Source organism: Nylanderia fulva, unplaced genomic scaffold (genome assembly GCF_048542155.1).
Source record: "Nylanderia fulva isolate GAGA-0341 unplaced genomic scaffold, ASM4854215v1 Scaffold24, whole genome shotgun sequence".
NCBI lineage: Eukaryota > Metazoa > Arthropoda > Insecta > Hymenoptera > Formicidae > Nylanderia > Nylanderia fulva.
Window position 1 is genome coordinate 1,351,564 of NW_028190304.1, and position 23,748 is coordinate 1,375,311.

Below are 23,748 nucleotides of genomic sequence, written 5' to 3' on the forward strand. Positions count from 1 at the left end.
AACGAGCAACCTTTTGTTGCGTATTGTGCTTTCTCCGTGCTGGAAATTAAATTCAATCTTATCTAAAGCTGGGTCCTTACTGGAGCAATTTCTTGTTGCTTATTGTTGCTGAATGTCCCCATATAATTTGACTTATGTCAACTTGTGACAACTTTTATTGCTGGTAACAGAAACAGTCAGGAACTTTAAGAGACTTCGGCAACAACGAGCAACCTTTTGTTGCGTATTGTTGCTAAATGTTCCCAAATAATTCGACATATGTCAACTTGCCACAACTTTGGTTGTTGGCAACAGAAATAGTAAGGAACTTTAAGGAACAACTAGCAACTTTTTTGGAAGAAACATCAACAAAAAGTTGTTTGTCGGTGCTCCAGTGAGGACGCAGCTTAATAATTAATTTGTATATTAATAATTAATTTATTATAAATTCTATATATTCCCTATTCCCTATATTTAAATAAGTACGAAAAATTTTGATACGATGATTCTCTGTCGAAAAGTAAATTAATTATTTTCTTAAAAACTCGATTTTACGAAAAAAAAAACAAAACACAAATAAAAAAGTTTCTAAATGAATCAAATTTTCTAATGCATATTTTTAAATAATCATATTCCGATCCGTTAAAAAGTTCTGATAAACAATTAAATAAGGATTGTTAGTTTCATTCCCTTACAATGATATAGGAGAAGATAAAAAAATATTAATAAATATCCTTTTTATTAGTGAAAATTATCCATCAAGTTTCATTTTTTTAATTTGTCTGAAATTTGAGAAAAAAACTTAAAAATTTTATCTCTTTTTTTAGAAAAATGTAACTCCTCAGAGAGGGATATAAGAGTAAATGTTTATATAAGAAACTCTCCTTAATTTTCGACAAAGAATCATCTCCTAAAATTTTGCGCACTTATTTAGATGCATCCTATATATCATAAATCCTGTAATATTCTGGAATTTCGTTGCAGCTCCACATTGGGATCCGCCACGAATCAGGTGTACCAAGCGTTAGCACAATTGCTGAAACTCTGCGACGATGTATTGCTGCACGGTGATCAATCCTCCGCCCTGGACACCGAGAACGTGACGCACGTGATCGGCCTGGTCGAGGAGGCGGTGAAGAATCTAGTGGCCCTTGCGCATGAGAAGATCGCCAACAAGCAGAAACCCGCGTCTGTTGCGAATAATAATAGGTAATTTACAGCAAGAAACAAATGGAATTTCAATGCAATGTGCCTCGAAATAATTCCCCTGCCATCCATCACACCATCAACAATTAATATAGTAGAAGCAAATATTGAAACTGATACAAGTTATTATAAATAAAAGGATGGTGTAAAATAAGCAATATCAATTTTTATACATGATGCATCAGAAAATTATACGATTCTTGCTTGAAACATTTTTCCCTAGCAAAATTCAGTAATAAGAATTACAAATAATTAAAACAAAATAATTAATTAAAACTGGAACTTTTCAGAACCTCCGGATATGGGTCGGAACTGACGCAGAGGAACTCCCTGCCAGATATACCTTTGACACCGAGGGAACGGCAGATCCTGGAGCAAACTGCTGCTAGCAGTAGCTTGGTTCGCAGCTCGCACAGTTCGGAATCGATCTTACGGGATTCTAGTCCACCCCCGAAACCTCCGCTGCCCGACAGGTAACACTCGTTTTTCGTTATATGGGAGTGGGTGGGGAGGAGATAATAAATCATTGTCACTCAGCGGTTGAACGTGGAAATGCTCGATCCCGTAGAACAAATGTATGTTTGTCGGAGGAAAACAGCTCTTCCGGTACACCACCTCCGTTGCCGCCAAAAAGAAGAACGAGGACCCAACAGCTCCTGGACGAGTCGGAGGGTCTTCTGGCATCTAGTCTTGATAGGGTGTCCCTGCGAAGCCGATCCCCTGAGGATTCGTCGTCTCTTCTCAGCGCGTCAGCCGGCAGTTTGGATTCGGCTCTGAATCATTCCCGAGACGAGGACGAGATTCGAGCCATAATGGGACCAAATGACGAGTCCTTGAATGATAGTATGGACCTAAGTCTCATGGCTACTATTCAAGGTAACTAATAGTGGCGTTAAAATTTTATTTTTACCCTTAACAAGGTTCTCGCGCATATTGCTCAGATATAATTTTTAATATTTTCTACGTGGACGAAACATTGTATCATTATTCAACGTAAGAGAACAATTCGAATGCGCTACTTAATACTCCATCATCTTGTCGACTGTAGCATTTCGCGATTGCGAAACTGTAGTTTCAGTTGTTGCGGAATGCGTTGTAGGATTGTAAATGCATTCCTACATGAATGTTCCATGGTCAACGCTTACTCAGCATATTAGTTTGGTGTTTCTAGTCGTGTTTCGCTCTTTTCATCGAGCTCAGTCTACCTTCGAACGTCCGACTGAGCCGTACAAACGTATTTCTAGCGAACGTACTTTATTAATATCGAAAAAAAGTTCGCGATAATTATGAATCCGGGGTTTTCCCACGCTTTATATACCGTAGTTAATAATAAGTGGGTAAAGTACGTGAAGCTCGATATAAGCTATGAAGGTATTTCAAGAGTTTTGTACAATATCGGATATATATATATAATAATATATCATTTCTTTTCATAAACCTAATCAATATGCGCTATTTTCATGAGATCAGAATTATTATTATTAGCGAGAATGTAAATTGAGAAAAACTTTTATTATTGATGCCATGTATATTTATAATGTAACATCAAACTTATTTATACATTATAATGATATTTAAGTTTATCAACACGATATAATATATATTTTCTGCATTATTACAGGCATGCAAGTGAATGGTACATCAAACTGTAATTGCTGGGATGGTTCTGAAACTAGCATACCAAGTACTATGTTGCTAGGTCAACAAACACCTCAGGAAATGCTTAATCCATTCACGGGTATACATTTTTTATTATATAGTTTAATAAGTGGAGTAACTTAATAATTAATTTTTGAAAAAAGTTTGAGAAATTGTTGAATTAGTAATTAAAATTGCATATAATTTTCCCATAAAATAAAGTTCAAGAATGCCGTATTTTATTATTTAATTAGCAGTTGCTTAATCCTTTTATTTAATATAAAATTTCAATTTCCAAACATTTATAAAGATTGGAAGAGAAAAGGAATATACATATATACGCGAGAGCTAAAATTACGCAAGAAGTCTTGAAATAGTTAGTGGAACAAGTTGCGTGGGTGACATCGACCTTCCGGCCATGATGATTAAACAGTATCTTACAGATCTTCGTTCAAGACATAGCGGACATCGAACACAAAGCCTTTTCTTTTTCTCTCTTTCACTTCATAATTGTCAAATATATAGAATAATGTCGCATAAGTCTAATTTCGGTTGGAAAAATATCAAAATATTATTTCGTAAGGAAACATTAACATTAACATTATAAATGATTGTTTCCTTTATTTTATTTTAAATAAGCTAAATATTTATATTTGTATTTAATTCGTATTTATGTTGTTCTAGGTATAGAGGGAAAGATGGAACGATTGTCTACGCAAACGCAGGAATCGGGCTTCGTTTCCATGCACTCTCAACGAAGCTCATCCCAAAGTTACACCACCGCGTCCAAGAGATCGTCGCAACAGAGCAGCATTAGTTATAATTCTCAATCATTTAGCGCACAGCAGCAACAGTCGTTCTCCCAGACCAAATTATCCTCCGACAGTAACGGCTCTATTTTTACACAGAAGACGATGACCAGCTCTAAAAGTACTGTCAGTACGACCAACGTATCTGGAAACGGGGACCCAGCTTTATTAGAGAAATTGGTAAATGTGGGTGTTTATTGCTCGTTTTCTTTTTTTTCGCTTGAATCTTCGTTAAACGACAGAGTAGCTTCATCTACGTCTCTCATACGCAGGAAATGGAATCGACAGTTACGTCTGATTCTAATGGAGCGCCTCCAGCACTGCCGGAGAAGCGATCCAAACGAAGAAAGGAACGGCAGCCGTCGCAATACGACAATGTACCGGAGAACGAACATTTATCCACGTGCAGTCTGCACACCAGTAACGGGGACAGTCCGGACGCCAACAAACCACCTCCTCTGCCACTAAAGAAGCGGCATAGTAAGTGTTCCTCTTAACGAATTATCATTAATGTCGCTAATGAAAAAGATGGAGGAAGCCAACAGAATATCTATATAACAGCGTGGATGTTGGCATTTTATTTCTTTCCTATTTTTTTTCAATTTGGGATATACAGAGTGTTCCAAAAATCTTGCAACACTTAAATATCTCAAAATAAAGGCTTTAGAAAAATGTTCCAAATAAACTTGTAGGACTTTAAGTGGTAATATTAGTGTGACTATAAATAGCATTGTGTCACGGCCACGTAAAATTCACTTTAAAATTAAAGAAATTAAAGGAAAAAAGCCTGTTTTCGAGATATTTGACTGTTGCAGAACTTTTAGGACATTCTATACATGAAAAAAATTTTACTATACATGAAAAAAATTTTAAGAAACTTTTTACATTGGCGAATATTCCTCGCGACATTGTCAATTATATAACGTTTTTTATGTTGATATCATTTATATATAGTTTATTATATCGATGCGTAGATATTAAAAAAAAATAATAGCAGAAATAATTTTTTCCACACAAATATTATTACATTTTTGTAATGGATTGTAAAACTGACGCAATATTTTGTATATCCCCCAGTGTTCCAATCAGTGGCATATTCCGGTAAGTGGGATCCTGCCCACATAATTCAACTACTTCCCCCCCTCTCAGCAAACACTTTTATACGCTAAGTTAATGTCCTATATTTCATATATATTTCAGATTTTAAATTCCAGGCTTCTTCCGGCATGTTTTCAATTTCTTTTGATCTCAGATATTTTTAGAATTTTATTTCTTTTTGTTTGTTTGATATTGAGCTTGAAGTTTGATTAATACTGCAGCTTACTCATAATTTATTTTTTAAATTTTATAATGAATAATATTGCGAAGATTTCACTCATGATGTTGAATATTATATATTAATTATAAAAGTCACTTATTTTTATATTTAACTTATTCGCTTAAAATCTTATTATATTAAAAATTAAATTTTTATTATGTAATTCAGAAAATATATTGAATTGATATTTTTCACGATGTTACGATAGAAAAAATTCTGCGAGTTTTCTGCAATTAACACAAATGAGTGAAAAGTAGAGCAGAGCTTACGTGGGCATTCTTTTTCTAATTAATTTGACCTTTTTCACTAATAGAGAGTCGGTTATGCTTCATCGGTTGTCGAGAGTTTAAAAGCTCAGTTTGCATCCTTTCGTCGAGGCAAACGGAACTAAAAGATAAAAAATAGTGAAATGAAATCTTCTTAACTTACATGACACTTTTAATGAAGCCTGTAATTACTACTACTCGCACTACTTGTTCCCATTGTGCAATAGTTGTCAGAGTGTAATAATAATACAGCGATACGAAAGATGCTGTTTAAAAGATTCCATTCTTATTCCAGTGAGTTTGACTGTTTCAGTTTTTTTTCCTTACACGTGGCTATCGAAACAACAAATACACACAACAATAATATTCGCTTGTGCATCAGTGTTTCCACACAATTTTCATACATCATACGCTTTAATATCTTATTGCAGCATACATCGTGCTTGCTACAGTCATACAGACTGTATTACATATGCCATTAAAAGAATTAAGTTTTTATTTAGAATAATTTATATAGTAACAAAAGATTACTCTAAGATTCTCAAGTTAATATACTTGTATGTATTTCAGTTATGGCTTACATGGAGATGTTTGGAAACTGCTCCCACAGTAATAACGACTTCATCTCGGGTCTCGGAACTCGTCACTCTGTAGCAGCTTACAATTCAATGCAAGCAGAGTGGCAACAGCACGAGATGTCCCTCACCACAACTCAATCGTGTTCCTTTGTGACGCATACTGTGACTGCTCTACACGATAGCTCAAGGTATCGTGCGATACATAATCAGGGTGTATACTCCTGAGAAAAATCTTGAAAATCTGGTATTCTCAAAGAATTTACTTTGAAAAATTAGAGAATTCTCATGGAATTTATTTGGCATTTAGGGAATTTTTAAAAAATTTAAGAAACATATATCTAACATATCTTTGCAATATTTACATTTTTATTAAAATTTTATTTTTTTCATTGATAATATATTTTTAGTATTAAGATCTTATATAAGTTTCATAGAAAATTGTTCGATTTTTTAATAGATAATATTTAATTAAATTAGTACTTCTTATTTATTTATTTAATAAATAAATAATTTAATAAATAATTAATTTTAATAAATTAATATTCCTTAAGATGTTTATAACAAATTATTTTTATTTTATATTTTTATTTTATATTTTTGCTCATGTTTAGCCTTTAGATATGATGGTATATCGTATTTTATTATTGTCCGAATTAATTTTATAAAAGATAAGTAATTTTATAAGATAAGATAAATAAATATTAAATGCTAGGAAAACTGGATTCTTGATAACTTTGCAATCTTGCAATCGTATGTATATAAAACATTAGAAAACAATAAAGAAACATATAATAAAGAAAGCATATAATAAAAAACTTACATTAAAAATCTGCATTTATAAATTTTCTTAATTTACTTGGAATTTTAAAAATCAAAGAATTCTCAGGGAATTTCTCAAAAAATTTTGATAATTTATACAAGTTCTTATGTATATTTATACACTTTTATTATAGAAATATATATTTAACAAGTAATGCTATTAGATAAATTAAAAAGCTGTACTTTTTCCAGCCTTTCTGTGACCACCACACCGAGCTCGATAGAGGCAACAAATAATTCTAGTCTGCCCCCGGCGTTACCACCAAAGAGATCTCGTTCCATTAAATCAAGCGCTACACCTCCGCCGATATCGCCAAAACCCACAATAAGTATGCAAAATATTCACAACGCGGATCCTCTTGTGACATCGACGCCTCTCAAGAGTTCGGAGGAGTTGACGTATGAAAAGAAAGATGTTACACCTTCGACTCCGGTGAAATTGGTAAATATATCAATATAATTGCAGGTGTATATTCCCGAGAAAAATCTTGGTATTCTCAAGGAATTTTATTTTACCTTAAAAAATCAGAAAATTCTCATGGAATTTGAAATTTAAAGAATTTTTTTTAAATTGTCCTTTTGACAATTTTACTCTTATTTAGCACTTAAGAAACATGTGTCTAATATATCTTTGCGATATTTAAGTTCTTATTAAAATATTTCAATATCAAGATCTTTGTGTTTCATTGTTCAATTTTTTAATAGATAATATTTAAATAAATTAGTGTGCTCTTTATTTATTTAATAAATAATTAATTTAAATAAATTAATATTCCTTATTAAGACATTTATAATAAATTATTTTTTGTTTTCTATTTTTGTTTTATATTTTTGCATATATTTTTAGCGTTTAGATACAATGTGTCTTTGTTATTGTCCAAATTAATTTTACAATTAATAAATCAATATTAAATGTTAGAAAAACTGCATCTATAAATTTTTTTATTTTATCTGAAATTTTAATCGAAATTACTGAGAAGATCAGGAAATTCTCAAGGAATTTTTTTACGAAATTTTAGTAGACATCCTGAATAAATTTACGATACTGTGTTATTAATACGATCGTTTTATTCCAGAACAACAACGTTATCATGGATACAGTATTACCATCGTCCAGACCTGCTAGCAATGCTCTTTCTTCCATATCAGTCGATGAAAATACCCTCGAGCTGAGGGATATCGATCAAGATGATAGTATTTTAGATGAATTAGATATTAACAAATATTTGGTATTAAAGAAACCCGACGAAGAAGGTCCGGATATACGTGGCGGACACCCAGATGCTTTATTAATTCACGCCACGAAAGCGAATAAACACGGTATGTACTCTTTTTAATTCATCGAACATAAAGTACTCTGGATTATTGTTGGAAAAATATCTAAACAATTAAATATTCATTATATATTGTACCTATATATTTTTATACGCTGCGTAGATGAAAAAGAATCAGGTAATATTTTTAATAAATAGACATCATTATTAATAATTGTAATAATTATGTAATTATATTATATCATATATTATATTATAATTATATGCGCAATATCATGTCTATAAATACAATACATCTTTTACAGACTTCCTGTACCAAGAAGCGTTTCTAACGACGTACAGAACCTTCATGCAGCCATTGGAATTAATTAGAAAACTACATAGACGCCATCAACGTTTCTCGTGTTCCCCAGATGTCGTGAAACAAAGAGCCGCGCGTGAAGCGTTCTCCTTATTAGTCAGAGTCGTTAGCGATTTAACGTAAGTAGACTCTTATTCACATTTTTACAATCTTACATATTTCTCTAATCTTTGATATCCTTCCCTTTTATACAGGATATCTGATCTCGACGACGTTCTTCTGCAAACTCTGATGGAATTCGTGCAGCAGTTAGTGTGCAGCGGAGATCTCACGATGGCCAAAGCGTTGCGGGTCAAGATCTTAGAGAAGCACACTATCAAGCAGTTACAAGCTACGCAGCCGATTCTCTCGTCTCTAAGCGTAACAACGAAACAGGCTTCTCTGTTGGACTTTAAGAGCGAGCAGATCGCCGAACAGATGACGCTGCTCGACGCCGACTTGTTTATGAAGATAGAAATCCCGGAGGTGCTGATCTGGGCGCAGGAGCAGAACGAGGAGAGAAGTCCGAATCTCACAAGATTTACCGAACACTTCAACAAAATGTCGTATTGGGCGCGATCACGGATATTGGAGCACCGACTGGAGAACGAGGCAAAGGATAGGGAGAAATACATCGTCAAATTCATCAAAATCATGAAGCATCTTAGGAAAATTAATAACTTCAATAGCTATCTCGCGTTACTATCCGCGCTGGACAGTGCGCCTATCAGGAGACTCGAGTGGCAGAAGCACATTACGGAAGGTCTTAAGGAATATTGCGCTCTCATCGACAGCTCCAGCAGCTTCCGAGCCTATAGACAGGCTCTAGCAGAAACGCAGCCGCCATGTATTCCTTATATGTAAGAGCGCAAGAATATTCGTTGTCCTATTACAAAAATTCCATCTCGTATTGTATACAGTCCGATTTTAATCGATCACTTCCAATTTTTTTATTTTTGATTGTACAACCAAATGTTTCAAGCAAAAATTGTTTGATTTAAAGGAGGACAGAAAATGATATTACTAGCTCTTTTTTGAAGGGTGCTTTTTAAGGTCAAGTATTTTTTTAATAATCCACCAATCGATTAAAATGGGACACCATGTATCTTTGATGTTTACATATAATTATACATATACTGTCAAATAAATAATTTATTTGAAATTAATAATATTGATTTGACTTGAAAAATATTTGATATAAGAAAATCTTTTTCAAAACAAATAAATAATTTATTAGGCAGTATTGAAATAAATATTTATTGAATAATATTTTTCAGTTTACTTGTGCATTTAATTTTATATATACATATAATTTTGTTTTAGCGGACTTGTTTTACAAGATCTTACGTTTGTGCATATCGGAAATAACGATTTATTACCAGATGGCACTATAAATTTCTCGAAAAGATGGCAACAATTTAATATTGTTGAAAATATGAAGAGATTTAAGAAAGGGTGGGTATATTTTTGTTTTTTCACATGGAAATACTTAATAAATTTTAAAGTTTTAATCATGTAATTATTGTATTATTTTACAGCACGTATTCTTTCAAGAAGCATGAGCGTATTATAACGTTTTTCAACAACTTTAGCGATTTCCTCTGTGAGGAGGCGATGTGGCAGATTTCTGAAAGCATCAAGCCACGTGGTGGCAAGAAAGCACAGCCGCAAAACTAGAATATATCTAACCCTTTCACTGCCTGCGTCTCGAAATCGGAAGGCTGAAACGTGAGTGAATTAAAAGATTTATATTTACTGTGTAGGTATGTATATTTTTTTTTTTGCGGAAACAAAACCTTTTCCCTACTACTACTAATGCTCTAACTAAGAGCAGTGAAAGGGTTAGCGAGTCTATCCCGTTTCGACGCAGCCTCTGTGAGGTTGTATCTTAATATATTATTAAATCTTGTATGAAGATTTTAGTATGAAAACACATGTGCAAGCTCCGTATTTAGCAGATTCGATATAACAATACGTAACGCGCTGTTTAAACTTAAATTTGCGTTTGTAATCAGTTCGGAGAATCGAAATGCCAAAACTCTTGGAGAAAATTTGGAGAAAAATGTCAAGTGAACCAATATCTATCCTAAAATGCATTTTTATTGTAGTCTTTTCGTTTTGCTACAATACAGTTGACAAGTATTCGCTGTACGGAGGAGATATGCAACTTATACTTAACTACAACTATATGTAACGATGTTTATTGTAACATTAATTAATGAGAGAAACCCCGATCTTCAGCTCCGTTCTAGATACCTAATTTAAGGAGAAATTTATTTATTTGCCTTTTTGCTAGAAAATTGTACATATATATATATATATATATTAATAGTGAAGTATATAGTGTATACGTGTGTATATGCAATTTCTTTTTTAATTTATTTAGATGTATGTGAACGTCCACACATTTGTAGCTTTATGTAGATAAGTGAATTTTCGAGCGTCAACAGAACACGCTGTTGATTACACAAGGATGAACACCAATTACGTTGATTAATGTAGGACCATTGTAGTCTCGTGTTAGCGCTCTGGTACGCGCTTTTATCGAGACACATGGTACGACTGAACGCAACTGTTACATATACTATTGTATATGATGATAGAGGAGAAAAATTTTTTTTTGTTGGCAACTTGTTGATAGATATTCGAGTTTTCAGCTTTAAGGCTCCTGGATCCTCGGTGCGGCCTGTCGGATTGTGACGTCAGAGAAAAAGACAAAAAAGCACATATTGAAAATCTTTGAATGCCATTTTTAAATGAAAAGATATTTCGAAGATATTTGAAATATTATTTCAAATGGGATTCATCGAAATATCTTTTTATTTCGAGATAGCATCTAAGAATTTTTAACGTGTGCTTTCTCGCCTCTGACGTCACAATTCTAACATAATCGGCGAGAGTCAGGAGCCTTAAATCACACTATCGTCTAGCGCCAATTCTATAAAATCCAATATAAGCTATATATGAAGCAAACAAAAATTAAATGCAATTTTAATTTTAATTCGATAATATTTTGCTATTGATTTCGGGCAAATTGTTTCAGTTCAGAAAGATCCCAATCTCTCGAAAATTAAACACACTAACTGTTTTATACATTCCGTAGAACAAAGGAATCGTTGAATTAATTTCATTGTCATTAAAAAGAATGTACTGTGTCTCTTCTTGTATTTAACATTTTTAACATTTAATGTGACGACACAGCCTTTACTCTTAGATATAACAGTGGAAGATGTTGCCATGTAATGATAGTGAATTATAATTATAGCAGTTTGTGTGCCTCGTCTTAAAAGAATGAATCAAGCGAATGGATCCGTCTACATTAATCTTTCGTCGATTTATTATTTGAAGAGAAAAAGTTATGCTTCACTTGTATAATATAATAGCCCCGAGTAGAAACATTTGTGAATCACCGATTCTCAATCTTCACGCGCTAAACTATGCGTGTAAGTATAATCAAGGTTCGTAATACTTAGTGATACCTGAACAGCAACAGAAAAAAAGGCCTAAAACACATTTAGTTAAAAAGAAAATCGACAGTATATATCGTTCTAGTACAAAACACGGGTAATAAAAATAATAATCCAGACGAATTGATTGCCAGGATATTAAAATACGCGAAATTTAAAAAAGTAGTTACAAAGCTGCCATATAATTATAAAAGTTAGTGTGTCAATAGTTTGGATTCTAAATCAAAATGAACTTTCACACATCTGCTTTTCGTATCCACACAGAGACTTATTGTTAGATAGAAAACGTAAAAATTCTCCCTTAGAGAGTAGGTCTCTTCATCCTTGATATTAATTATATTCAAAGAAAAAAAGACAAATTCCTGATGAAAAACTAATGTGATATAATTGGCTAATGAATACACAACGTAGATGAAATTATATGTTACGTTTACCCTTATTTTATGATATATAAAGTCATTGTTTATATAGAATCTTGGAGAAAAGCGCAACTAGCTACGCACACAATATAAAATACCAGCAGTAGAGTACACAGTATTAATGCTATTTGAATACTTGGATACTGATACTTGGATAGATAAATAATTCAGTTAGCGAATGAATGAATGCGTGTATTCTCTTATTTTTTTGTCCACTCTCCAGCTAAAGCCAACTAATTTACTTGACGTAAGAAATAAGCAGAGATCTATCAATACTGTAAATAATTAATAATTTAATTGTACACATAATTTGTATTATCTCTCATTAGGTCCATAATTGTGAGTTGATAATTGTTTTAAGTCGAAATGTCATTGTGATGTCACACGTTAGCACGCATGCATATATTTAATTCTTTTTATATGCTATCTTCTATTTAATTGCGAATTAAATGACAGGAGCGATTGTATCAGTTATATCTTGTATTTTATGTATTTTTGTGTTACACGCACATATATATACGTTATTTCTCGAGGCAGCTGTTATATATTTTTACATATATATGTATAGCTTTTTTGACGACATCCTTACCTTCCAATGTCGCGATGATATATAACTGTTTATATTTTGTACAATATTTTTGGAAATTCTGGTAATAGTTAAAGGCCCTATAAAAAGATTGTTGTGCTTGTATCGCATATAATTTCTTATATAATAATCGCGCGAGGATTTTGTTCGACTATTGGCAGAATTTCCTCTTTATACATACATATATATATTACGAACGAATATATAAGCGAGTAATTTTTAAGTATACTATATTATACCAAAATACGAGTGAGATATGATCCATTGAATGTGCAACGAAGAAATTAGACTCGACTTATTGATTAGATAGGCTAATTTAAGCGCTGCTTTGCAAAGTAGAGAGAAAATTGAGTCGTTAAGAAATTAATCGCTTTCTTCTTACACTCAATACTCGACTATAAAGTAGCGTATAGACATACCAATGTAATTGTATAATTTTTCTATTTTTTTTCCTTTTTTTCTGCTCGTGAATGTCTTAGCTTCCAAAAAGGACATTCAGTAATGAGAAATTCTGAAGCAATTGCTGTTAATCTTAAATCAAACACGTGTAATATCGTGTAATTTATACTCCCCAAGGCGAGGTTTATTTGCACGCACTTTCCTCATATAAGAAATCAAATCGCATATAGTATATTTATGATCATTGTATATATATAGTATATATATATATACACACACACACACATACAAACACATATAAACATGTTGTTAATCTAGTCTAATGAAGTGGAAACGAGCTATGTTGTCAATATTTAAATATACTCCGGCGCACTCGAAGTGTTTAAAGTTCTAAAAGAAAAAAAAGCAAATTCAGATTTCTCGGAGACGGGCTAGTCTGTGGAAATTATAATTAATTTCGTCCCCCCTCGCTCAAGGGCTTCCCTTTTTCGGTCTCACGTGACCGAGAGACTCAATAAAAAGAGTGAAAAATCAAATAACTCTCGCCGAATAATGGATTTAACATTTTTTCTGTCTATATCGTCGAAAAACGAGATGATGATGAAAGGCAAACTGATGCGAGGATGAATGAAAAAAAGAAGAAAATCAATTCCTGATATAGGAGAGACATATTTCGCGTCAGTTTGCAAACTTTATTCATAGCGAATAATAAACCGATAAGTACCAAAAAAAAGCAAAAAAAAAGTAATAATCGCTATCAATGTGTTACCAATTCTTTGTCTCGAAAGATACATATGTATGTAACTTTGCACTCTCTTTCACAAATACACACAGACACACACATACACACATGCATAGATCTTACGATAAGTAAGTATTAGAAAGTACATAAAAAAAAGAATAAACGCGTATCCGATGCTTTGTCGTGCGAGATTTGTGTTATTACGTAAGAATAATTATTCCTACAGCAACAAAGATGACATATCCACCTAATAAGACACTACTTTAGGGCAGTAAACTTATTATTAGAGAAAAAACAAAGAGAAAGAAAGAGAAAACAAATAAAAGAAATGTATTAAGAGATACTGTATTTCAAGTATCTATTTTTAAGATATTATCTAATTTTTTAATCACTTCAGAAATATATATTTATTTCATTATGCTATGTAACCGAAATAATTTTTTAAAGCGAACAAATATTGTATAAAAAAATTTTCTATTCACTGTACACAATGCGAAAAAAATGAAATTGTAACCCGGTGAAAAATGTTTTATTAATAATTATATAAAACATATATAACAATATAAAATAATATAGACAATAGAAATATATAAAATTCTGCACGTTAACTATGTATGTTAGCTGTTGTATAATTATATATAATTTTATATGACTTATTATATATATAATAAATTAATATAAAATTATATATAATTATACAATAAGTCAATACAATTAATATCAAATTATATATGATTATATAATAAAAAATTTTGGTGCCGAAAACTTGAAATGCAGAGATATTTCAAGAGAAATGAAAAATTATTAATTACATTGAGAACTGATTTAGTTAAAAAGTAATGTTTTTTGGAGAAACAAATAATTTTTTAAAATATATATTACATACAAAGGATTTTTGAATTTGTGTGTTTAGGTATCCGTGCAAAGTATCTAGTCAGTATTAATTAGCAATTTGGTTTGGCGTATAAAAACAAGAAAGAAAGTATTAACAGAGAGTGTAATACCGATATTTCGAACGCTCATATTTTGAATATAAAAAAAACTAAGCAATATCTCGCTGCATTTAAGAGAGAAATTCCTTCGGAATCATATCATTCAAGTATATTTTGCGCAATTTGCGATAAATATGTAAGTGTAATCTTCGAAATTTATTAATGTATACATGGAGAGAATTTTTATATTTTATCGCAAATTCATTACAAAGTTTATTCTGTTTGATAATAAGCCGAAAATTACCATGCTGCATATGTTAAAATTACCTATATTTATATTAATGTATAAATTATTATAAAATTTATGAACAATTAAGCTGGATTGAAAACATGTTGCATTGTAAAATTTATATAAAATATTTTATATTTATATAATTTTTTGACATCTATTCTATTTAAAACATTTAAAGAATTATTTTTAATATATTTTAATATTACTGAAATTTTTTACTATATTTTAATAAAATTAATCAAACATATTTTATAGCTTATTGTGATAGATTTATTAATATTTTTTTTTATTCTGGTAAATATTAATCAGAGAAACTCATAAAATTCTTCTAGTACCCAGATATTGTCCCACGATTACCATGAATTTCAGGATAAATTCTAAGAGAAAATTCTCTCTGTGTACATTTATACACTCTATGACATCCGTAAGATGTAAAATCTAATTATAAAAACAAATTCTCTTAATTATTTTCAGCGATTGACAGCATATTGCATCTTTCTCTCTATATCTCGTGTGCAGATATATCGCATATATCTTTGTCAAAGCAAATACAAAAAAATACATATTTTACTGTTTAGACATCAAAAAGAGAAAAGTCAAATACGAAGGCAATGAAATAATATTTAAATATTTACGGAATATATATGTGTTTCTCTATTTCTCTTTCTCTATCTCTATCTCTCTCTTGCAAATAAACTGTCAAACATTTAATACGACGAAATATGTGTGAATCATTGGAGAAAAATAAAAAAACGGAGGCAGACAATTGCTTAAGCATATCAATCATTTGTAAGTACGTGATATTACTAAGTGTGTTGTGTATTCGACGTCCTTCTTAAACTACATACACTATAATAACGATAGTTGTGACAGATTAAAAAAAAACATAAATGACACATAAAAAAATTATCCGTATATCCATGCTCACTCAATTTAAATTGTACAATTTATTCCGTAAGCCTATTTCGCGTCCTCTTTCTCGATCTATATATTTTTTAGTATGGTCATATATATATACATTATATACACATACATACATATACACACTGTAAAGTATGTCATGGTACAATTTGTATGAAGATTTTTCCATATCGATGCAAATCAATGTTTTGCAAATCACAATCTCTTATATATATTATATATAAAATACTTTTTCCCTTTCGTTTAAATATTATGTGAATACATTGAAGATTTGTATGCATCAAAGTTTTGGAACAAATGTTATTGCTTTTTTTGTAATGAATGTACGAAGAAGTGAAATAAAAATGTGTTAGTCGATGGTACTTTTACAGTTTTATAAAAAATCACAAACCAAAGATCTATACTTTGATTTAATTTAAATCTATACTTGTAATAATATCAGTTTTGTTTATAATTATCAAGATTTCATTGAGATAATAAACTTGATAGTATATTATGAAGCAATTTGTAATAACCTTCATTAAAAAATATGGATTGTATATAGAAAAAAAATAAGAATCTATACTACAAGAGAAAAAAGAAACATGAATTGTAATAAAAATTATAGCAAGTAGTGGAAAGTTGCAGGACTTGTCATAATAAATAGACATATATTGTAATAAGAACTATTCATAATATTTTACAATATATATATATATATATAACATTAGAAGATGTATTTTTCATATAAGCTTATTATATCTATTTTGCTGGTTCAAATGTATAATGTACTTTACCTTTCTCCGGATACTGCTTTTCCATCTGAAATATAAATTTAATAATTAAACTATGCAGTTATATAAAAAATTATAGAATTATATATAATAATTATATTAAAAAGAATCATAAATAAGAATTATATTTAAAAAATTATATTAAATTATTTTAAGAGCTGTAAACATTAAGTATTGTTTAAAACCAGGAATTACCATTGGCGAGAATACAGCATATGGCTCACACAAATACGCAAGTCCCATAAGTACAGTCATAGTGGTGAGAAATATTGCCGATGCTACACGTAAATCAATTCTATACTTGTAACCATAACTGAAACGATCCTCACCCATGATTTCAAATCGGTGATTCAGCTAAAGGAAAATAAAGAAAACCATATAAATGTAAAGAATAAAACATACTACAATATTGAAATGGATTTTCGAGTTTACAATATTGACAGGGTTTTCAAGATTCTTTATACACTTTATATACTCTGTAAACTCACCGTTTCTTTATAATTCTTTCTGTATGTCGGTATGTCATATGGATAATACGGATCCTTAGCAGCCGGTCCTATCATTGGCAACTCCGGATAATCACCAACAGCCTCTTCTGGATGAGAAGGTTTATAATCCTTTGGATGCAGATTATATTTTGAGGCAATTTTATCATGATCCTTTTGCGAATATTCTCCCGGCTGATAGAGTATACTCCACTCCTTTGCTAATAATGCAAAAAACTTTCAATTAACTTGAGATCCTCGCTACATAACTACTTTACGCACCAGATATATAATTCAATAATTTCAATAATTCAATGGTTTCAATAATTCTTCCTCTTCCAACACGTGTCTTTAAATTTTTAGATCCATTTTTTTAATACATGAAAAAATTTATTTACACTAATACAATTACATAATAGCATCCTAACCTCTTTTGACAATACATTTGGGGAAGTGTCATTTAATCGGAACAATTTGACAAATAACAAATGTATGAATATAATAATTACTCACGTCTCTCGGAATAGCATCTTGCCGTGTTCAGGAACACTCTGTTCCTGAACAATTGACTTGACAGTCCGCAGAGTTTACTCGTCAAAGCCATTTCATCCAAAAAAAATAATTCCGGAGCGGGTCGATCGCGACCTGTCAAAACTGTCAACCTGTCAAAATGACAAGTAAGAGATAATATCACAATTATAAATCGCGATCGAGAGTAATATTACATTGATTTATTTTACCGTCAAAAATATAGCTCCCCAGGATAATTTCGCGCGATCGGGGATTTATTAACCTCGGTTAACCTAACTTAACCTAACTTTTTCCCTCGACGAAAAATCTCGCGCAATCTCGGCGAAAATTGAAATTTCAATTTATTTATCGTTCGTAAAAATTCAATATTCAGTTTGCGAAATTTAACGATCACTGAGAAATCATCCCTTTCGCCGCGGAAAATAACGACCGGAGGGAATTTTGCATCGCGGAAGTGACGCGAGCGCCATATTTGTTCGGTGACGAATCCACGAAGCGTCGAGAGGGGATGTGATGTGAAGAGAAAAGTCGGAGAAAAATGGCCGACAGTAGCGTGCATCTTGCCTAGTACGGGTAGAATTTTGTGCGACTTTTTCGGTGCGACCGAAATTATTATCCTCCGACCAGTTCTGACAGGAAGCGCGTGCGCGCGCGAGATGGACAGCGCGAAAGCGAGTTCGGCGAGTGCGTCGCGTATTTGAAGCTTGTGAAAGGTACGTAAAATCGGGATCCCGGAACGCGAAGGCGGTTTCTCGTCTTCAACGAGAAACCGCAATGGCTTTGTTGTCAGCTACTGCTTCGACTTTTTCTCCCTTCTCGTAGAAGAGAAAGCGCGATAAATCCATTTCATACGAAATACGAAGGAAACTCCCTCTGGGAAACTAGTATCGAATGCGTCTGAGAAGAGGAATTTTCGCGAATTAGGCTTCTCAGATCTATACAAATGTATGAGAAAGAGCGAAAATGTGCGGGTTTTTATACTAATTTTATTAATTTTATTTATACATACTATTATATATAAAATATATTTATATATACAAAAATATAGAGATTCCTACACCTAATTATATTAATTTTATCATATATATATATATATATATAATATATATATATAAAATATATTTATATATACAAAAATATAGAGATTCCTATACCTAATTATATTAATTTTATCATATATATATATATATATTATATATACTCTTATTACATATATAATATATATATATATACACATAATATATACATATTAATATTTCGATTTTTTAGGTGATTCTTTTTACTGGATAAACTGGAATCCTTTGAGCATAATAATATGGCGAGTCCTTCGCCCCAATCATCTCCTATGCCACCTCCGCAAGCCCCTAGTCCGATGGGGCCTCCGCAGCAGGCACCATCTCCTTCTAATGCACAAGGAAGTCCAATGGGACCGCCGCAGCATCATCCTCATAGTCCAACACAAGGTTATCAAGGTGGCCCACCGATATCACAGGGAGGACCGCCTATGTCGCAGCCACCACAGCAACCTCCACCTCAGCAACAAAATTATTCACCTCATCCGCAGCAGATGCCACCCAATATGGGTCCGCAGGTATGATAGATAAATTTTTCTCAGAGTTGCATTTGTTATTTATAATAATGTATACTTGGAATTGTAGGACAGATGAGAAGTGAAAAGAGGAAAGAATCTTTATAAAGTTTAGTCTTAGACAAGTAATTTGTTATGTAAACAAATGATATTTATTTTATTTTTCTTAATACTGATTTATTGATATATGTATAACATATTTATTAATTTTAGCTGTCAAAAGTGAGAAATATAACAGATAAAAGGATATTAAGATAATATACAAAGATAGAAAGATGAGAAGACAGAAAATGTGCATATGTGTCAGTTCTAATATACAATATTTTAATTATAAATACAAGTGCAGCTCTCTTAAGTCACTTTTAATAATACTACATGTTTAAGTCTATATACAAAGATGCATAATTATATAACATAAAGTATGTAAAATGTATGTTGCATATATATGATTAAATTAAGTTTTTATCAAGTATCTCAGAATCGGCTCTCTTAAAAAGATCGACGAGTTGCTGTGCAATTTGCTGATTACACGCTGCTATAACTTTCGGCGTCATTATATCGAGCACTCCTCCTGTAAATGCAAATTTTTATTTAATAAGAGATTCTTATTGACATGTTAGGATAAAGATCTAGCAAGTTTTATAATTTCGAAATGATTAAAGGATATGAAGTTTAGTGTAGGATTCTATCTGTGTGCGAGCAAAAACTGAAAGTAATATTCACCAGCTGTGTCTATCACGACTCCACCTGCTTCTTCAATTATCAGCTTCCCGGCTGCAACATCCCAGGCATCTATACTTTCGATGTGATAGGCTTCAACAGCTCCCATTGCTACGTAGCACAATGTCAATGCTGCTGTTCCCAGCGATCGTATCCTGGAGGAAAACAATTTACTGTTTCATTTTCGATCTTTATTGATTGATATAGATTTTATGAATTGTTAAAGCAGGGTGTATACTTCTGGGAAAAACTTTGAAAACCTGGTATTTTTTTAGGAAATTTTGTTTTATTTTTAAAAATTAGGGAATTTGCATTGGAAAATTGGATTCGGGGATTTATAAAAAAAAATTGCACTGATAATTTTACTCTTATCACTTAAGGAACATATGTCTAACATACATATCTTTGCAATATTTAAGTTTTTATTAAAATGTGAATTTTTTATTTATGATCTATTTCAGAATCAAGATCTCATATATAATAGTTTCATAAAAAATTGTTCAATTTTTTAATAGATAATATTTAAATAAATTAGTACTCTTTATTTATTGAGTAAATAAATAATTAATTTTAATAAATTAATATTTCTTAAGATGTTTATAATAAATTCTTTTTTGTTTTCTATTTTTATGTTATATTCTTGCGTATATTTTGAGATATATATAATGATATATCGCGCTTTATTATTTAATCAAATTTTACGATTAATAAATTAATTTGCAATTACATTAAATGCTAGAAAAACTACACTCTTGATAACTTTCCAATTGTAAGAAAACAAATAGAAAAAATAAAAAAATTTTAAATATAGTAAAAACTAGATTTTTTATATTAAAAACTAGATTTTTTAAAATTTTAAACAAAAATACCGGGAAGATTAGGGAATTTTTTAACAAAATTTGAGTAGACACCCTGCAGATAGATTTGAATATCAAAATATACTATAGAAATATACCCGTGAGTGCCTTGTATCAAAGCGTGCATTCTACTATAAATACTGGTCAAATATTGAGGATCTTTTGCAATCCACGGTTCCATAGCCACTAATGATTGAGATACATCTGGAAAAAATAGATACTTTGTATAATATTATATTTTATGTTTAAAATATCTTTTATACGGTAAGATAAAGAAATTATTTCGACGAGCAGAACATCGTAATATATCTGGCATTTGAAAAGTATTACTTTGACTGAAGGACACGACATTAAACCGACGTACACGTATCATAATCTGCGATATCCAATGGATATTAGGTAACCTTCCACTGGACCGTAAAATTGTGCATTTTTTATGTTTCTTTGAGTCATCCTTAATGAATACAACGTAATAGCAACACACAAAAATAATTATCATATACACGTGTCTGTTAGATAAATTATATATAAAAAAAACATGTTATGTGCGCGCGCTTCTGACACAAAAAACCTTAAGTGCATTCAGCGATTTACCTCTCACATCCGATGTTTTTATAGGCTTTCCGTTGAGAAAGGCTCCGCAGTGTCTTCTCGCGGAGAAGAATTGTCTCATGATGGGATTGTATATTATCCCAATTTCAGCCTTCTTGTTCACCAGCAGCGCAATGGAGATGCATGTGTGCGGGAAACGATGGACGAAATTTGTGGTACCGTCTATCGGGTCAATAACCCACGTAGGGTCATCGGTCAGCTGCGGTAAGCGACCTTCCTTCGCTGCCGTTTCTTCAGCAATAAATCTGAAAGATTGACTCGCGTTACAGGCACCTCATTAAATGGTCCATTAAGTCCGTCTGGCCGATGACTTACTTGTGCGATGGAAATCGTGCGGATAATTGTTTTATCAATTTGTCCTCTATCTTGCGATCATATTCTGTGACAAGATCCCAGTCAATCCCCTTACTTTTGACGTTCTTCCTGGTATCGATGCCATCTTCTATTATCTGCAAAGAGCGAGATGATCTGATATTTTTCTAATGTATTTCTTAGTTTGATTTTTAATATTATTCGGTAAAGGAAAAAAAATATTAAGTATGTATGTAAAGAGTTCTTTGAGAACTTTGTAGAGAGCTCTTTTTTAATGATAAATTCTTTGATTAAAATTTGAACTGTTTACTTACAATTAGTTATACAGAGAGAATTTTTCGTTATATTTTACCGCAAAATTTATTACAAATTTTATCATGTTTGGTAATAAGCCAAAAATTACATTTTAAAATTTATATAAACATTTTTTGTGTTTATCACTTTTTTGGCATCTATTATATTTAAAGCACTTAGGAATCGTTTTTAATCTAGTTTTTAATATATTTTAAAATTATTGAAATTTTACCATATAGTTTAGTAAAATTAATCAAACATTTTTTATATCTTATTGTGATAAATATTAATAAGAGAAACTCGTATAAAATTCTTTCAATACTATATTGTTCCATGATGATTATCATGATTTTCAAGATAAATTCTAACAGAAAATTCTCTCTGGATAATATGTTAAAGAAAAAATAGCTTCTGCAACTTTTTAGATTTTTATATAATATGATATATTTTTTTTATTTTAATTCAAATTAAGATTTTCTTGTACAGTAAACTTCTCTGAAATTAACAAATAACAATTTTTAATTAATTTCGCATGAATGACCACAAATACACTAAAATTAATGAAAAATTGTTTTATTCTACGGTAAATTAATTGAAGAAAATTATTTGTTAATTTCAGACAAGTTTGCTACAACAAAATCTTAATTTGAATTATAATGAACATATATAAAAGTCTAAAAAGCTGTAAGAATAATTTTTTTTTCTAGATATATTAACAGTTCAATTCTTTATTTGATTCTCTGAAATTTAATTTTTTCTCTTACGATAACGTAACGATAAAAATTATTAATAATATTCTTATTAAGAAGAAATAAACTCCAAATTGATTATTAAAAAAAATTGTCATACTATATTATTTTGTTTGGTGGAAATATTTCTGATTATAAATATAATAAATTTTTATTAAATATAACTGATATAAATTAATTCCGTGAATTATAATGCTTAAAGATTGATGATGTTATAATGATTTTCAAACAAATTTTTTTTTAAACATCTTAAACGCAATTTGACAGCACATATAAAAAACTGTTTGAAAATCTGCGTTTAAAATAAAATTCACTAATTCACTAGATATATATTATAATTAGAACTCTGATTAAAATTATTATCATATCGCACTCGTGACTCTATCTTTTTCAAGTAATCTCGCTATCACGCAACGTTCTTGTAACTATTCTCGCTGTTTGTATTTTTCTTTGTTTAATAACGCACCTTTCCTGCATACAGGACCAATTCCTCGGCGATCCTGTAACACTCGTCCAAGTCGTTTACCTCGTACATGTCTCTCTCGCACGATTCCTCTTTCTCGTCGGTGAACAGACTGGTCAGCTCAAAATAAGTTTTCTTGAACACTTATATCAGATAATTACACTGATAGACTTATCGAAGAACGTCCTTGAGAAAAAGAAAGAGACTTCCGACTGTCAACGGATCGGATGCACGAATGAGCGTCGAATGTAGGAACGACCGAAATTTATCTCAGTCGATGATAGCGAAAGTCCCGACCACAGACCGGTATGACGTCAAAAAGTCTGGATCGTCATTAAGTCAATTACGCACAACCGTGGAAGCGAGTCCCCGGAATTTC

General features: G+C 31.3%; 4 protein-coding genes across 13 annotated transcripts in view; 2 read left to right on the forward strand and 2 right to left on the reverse strand.

The window, feature by feature from the left end:
* The window catches only part of C3G (C3G guanyl-nucleotide exchange factor), a 95,460-nt gene extending 79,113 nt beyond the window's left edge, over positions 1-16,347 (forward strand). For 4 of the 9 annotated variants that reach the window (XM_029306860.2, XM_085483236.1, XM_029306854.2 and 1 more), the window contains 15 exons: positions 964-1,188; positions 1,476-1,658; positions 1,754-2,061; positions 2,807-2,923; positions 3,508-3,818; positions 3,905-4,112; positions 4,710-4,733; positions 5,787-5,982; positions 6,806-7,055; positions 7,690-7,933; positions 8,051-8,065; positions 8,193-8,367; positions 8,443-9,087; positions 9,551-9,682; positions 9,766-16,347. In XM_029306860.2, the coding sequence (XP_029162693.2) occupies positions 964-1,188; positions 1,476-1,658; positions 1,754-2,061; positions 2,807-2,923; positions 3,508-3,818; positions 3,905-4,112; positions 4,710-4,733; positions 5,787-5,982; positions 6,806-7,055; positions 7,690-7,933; positions 8,051-8,065; positions 8,193-8,367; positions 8,443-9,087; positions 9,551-9,682; positions 9,766-9,904 (3,172 nt within the window). In that variant the 3' untranslated portion in view covers positions 9,905-16,347. The remainder of the gene's footprint in view (positions 1-963; positions 1,189-1,475; positions 1,659-1,753; positions 2,062-2,806; positions 2,924-3,507; positions 3,819-3,904; positions 4,113-4,709; positions 4,734-5,786; positions 5,983-6,805; positions 7,056-7,689; positions 7,934-8,050; positions 8,066-8,192; positions 8,368-8,442; positions 9,088-9,550; positions 9,683-9,765) is intronic. The other 5 variants (XM_029306855.2, XM_029306858.2, XM_029306856.2 and 2 more) reach the window with 5 other exon arrangements.
* A 291-nt stretch (positions 16,348-16,638) lies between these two features.
* ND-ASHI (NADH:ubiquinone oxidoreductase subunit ASHI) lies at positions 16,639-18,258 on the reverse strand. Of its 2 annotated transcripts, none has more exons than XM_029306970.2 (5): positions 17,984-18,258; positions 17,757-17,897; positions 17,247-17,464; positions 16,954-17,112; positions 16,639-16,786 (listed from the first exon to the last, which is right to left on the reverse strand). In XM_029306970.2, the coding sequence occupies exons 2-5, from the start codon at positions 17,845-17,847 to the stop codon at positions 16,727-16,729; spliced, it is 528 nt and encodes a 175-aa protein (XP_029162803.1). In that variant the 5' UTR covers positions 17,848-17,897; positions 17,984-18,258; the 3' UTR covers positions 16,639-16,726. The 2 variants fall into 2 exon arrangements, with proteins under 2 accessions (XP_029162803.1, XP_029162802.1); XM_029306969.2 differs by having other exon boundaries at positions 17,757-17,905; positions 17,984-18,257.
* Positions 18,259-18,277: 19 nt separating this feature from the next.
* Positions 18,278-23,748, forward strand: part of brm (ATP-dependent helicase brm) — a 30,454-nt gene continuing 24,983 nt past the window's right edge. Inside the window, exons 1-2 of the mRNA XM_029306963.2 lie at positions 18,278-18,487; positions 19,044-19,365. Coding sequence (XP_029162796.2) covers positions 19,090-19,365 — 276 coding nt within the window. The 5' untranslated portion in view covers positions 18,278-18,487; positions 19,044-19,089. The remainder of the gene's footprint in view (positions 18,488-19,043; positions 19,366-23,748) is intronic.
* LOC114934291 (inositol monophosphatase 2) lies at positions 19,666-23,629 on the reverse strand. Its single transcript, XM_029306967.2, has 6 exons — positions 23,373-23,629; positions 21,867-22,000; positions 21,534-21,796; positions 21,038-21,143; positions 20,086-20,237; positions 19,666-19,933 (listed from the first exon to the last, which is right to left on the reverse strand). Exons 1-6 carry the CDS (start codon positions 23,439-23,441, stop codon positions 19,812-19,814), a joined length of 846 nt encoding a protein of 281 aa, XP_029162800.1. The 5' UTR covers positions 23,442-23,629; the 3' UTR covers positions 19,666-19,811.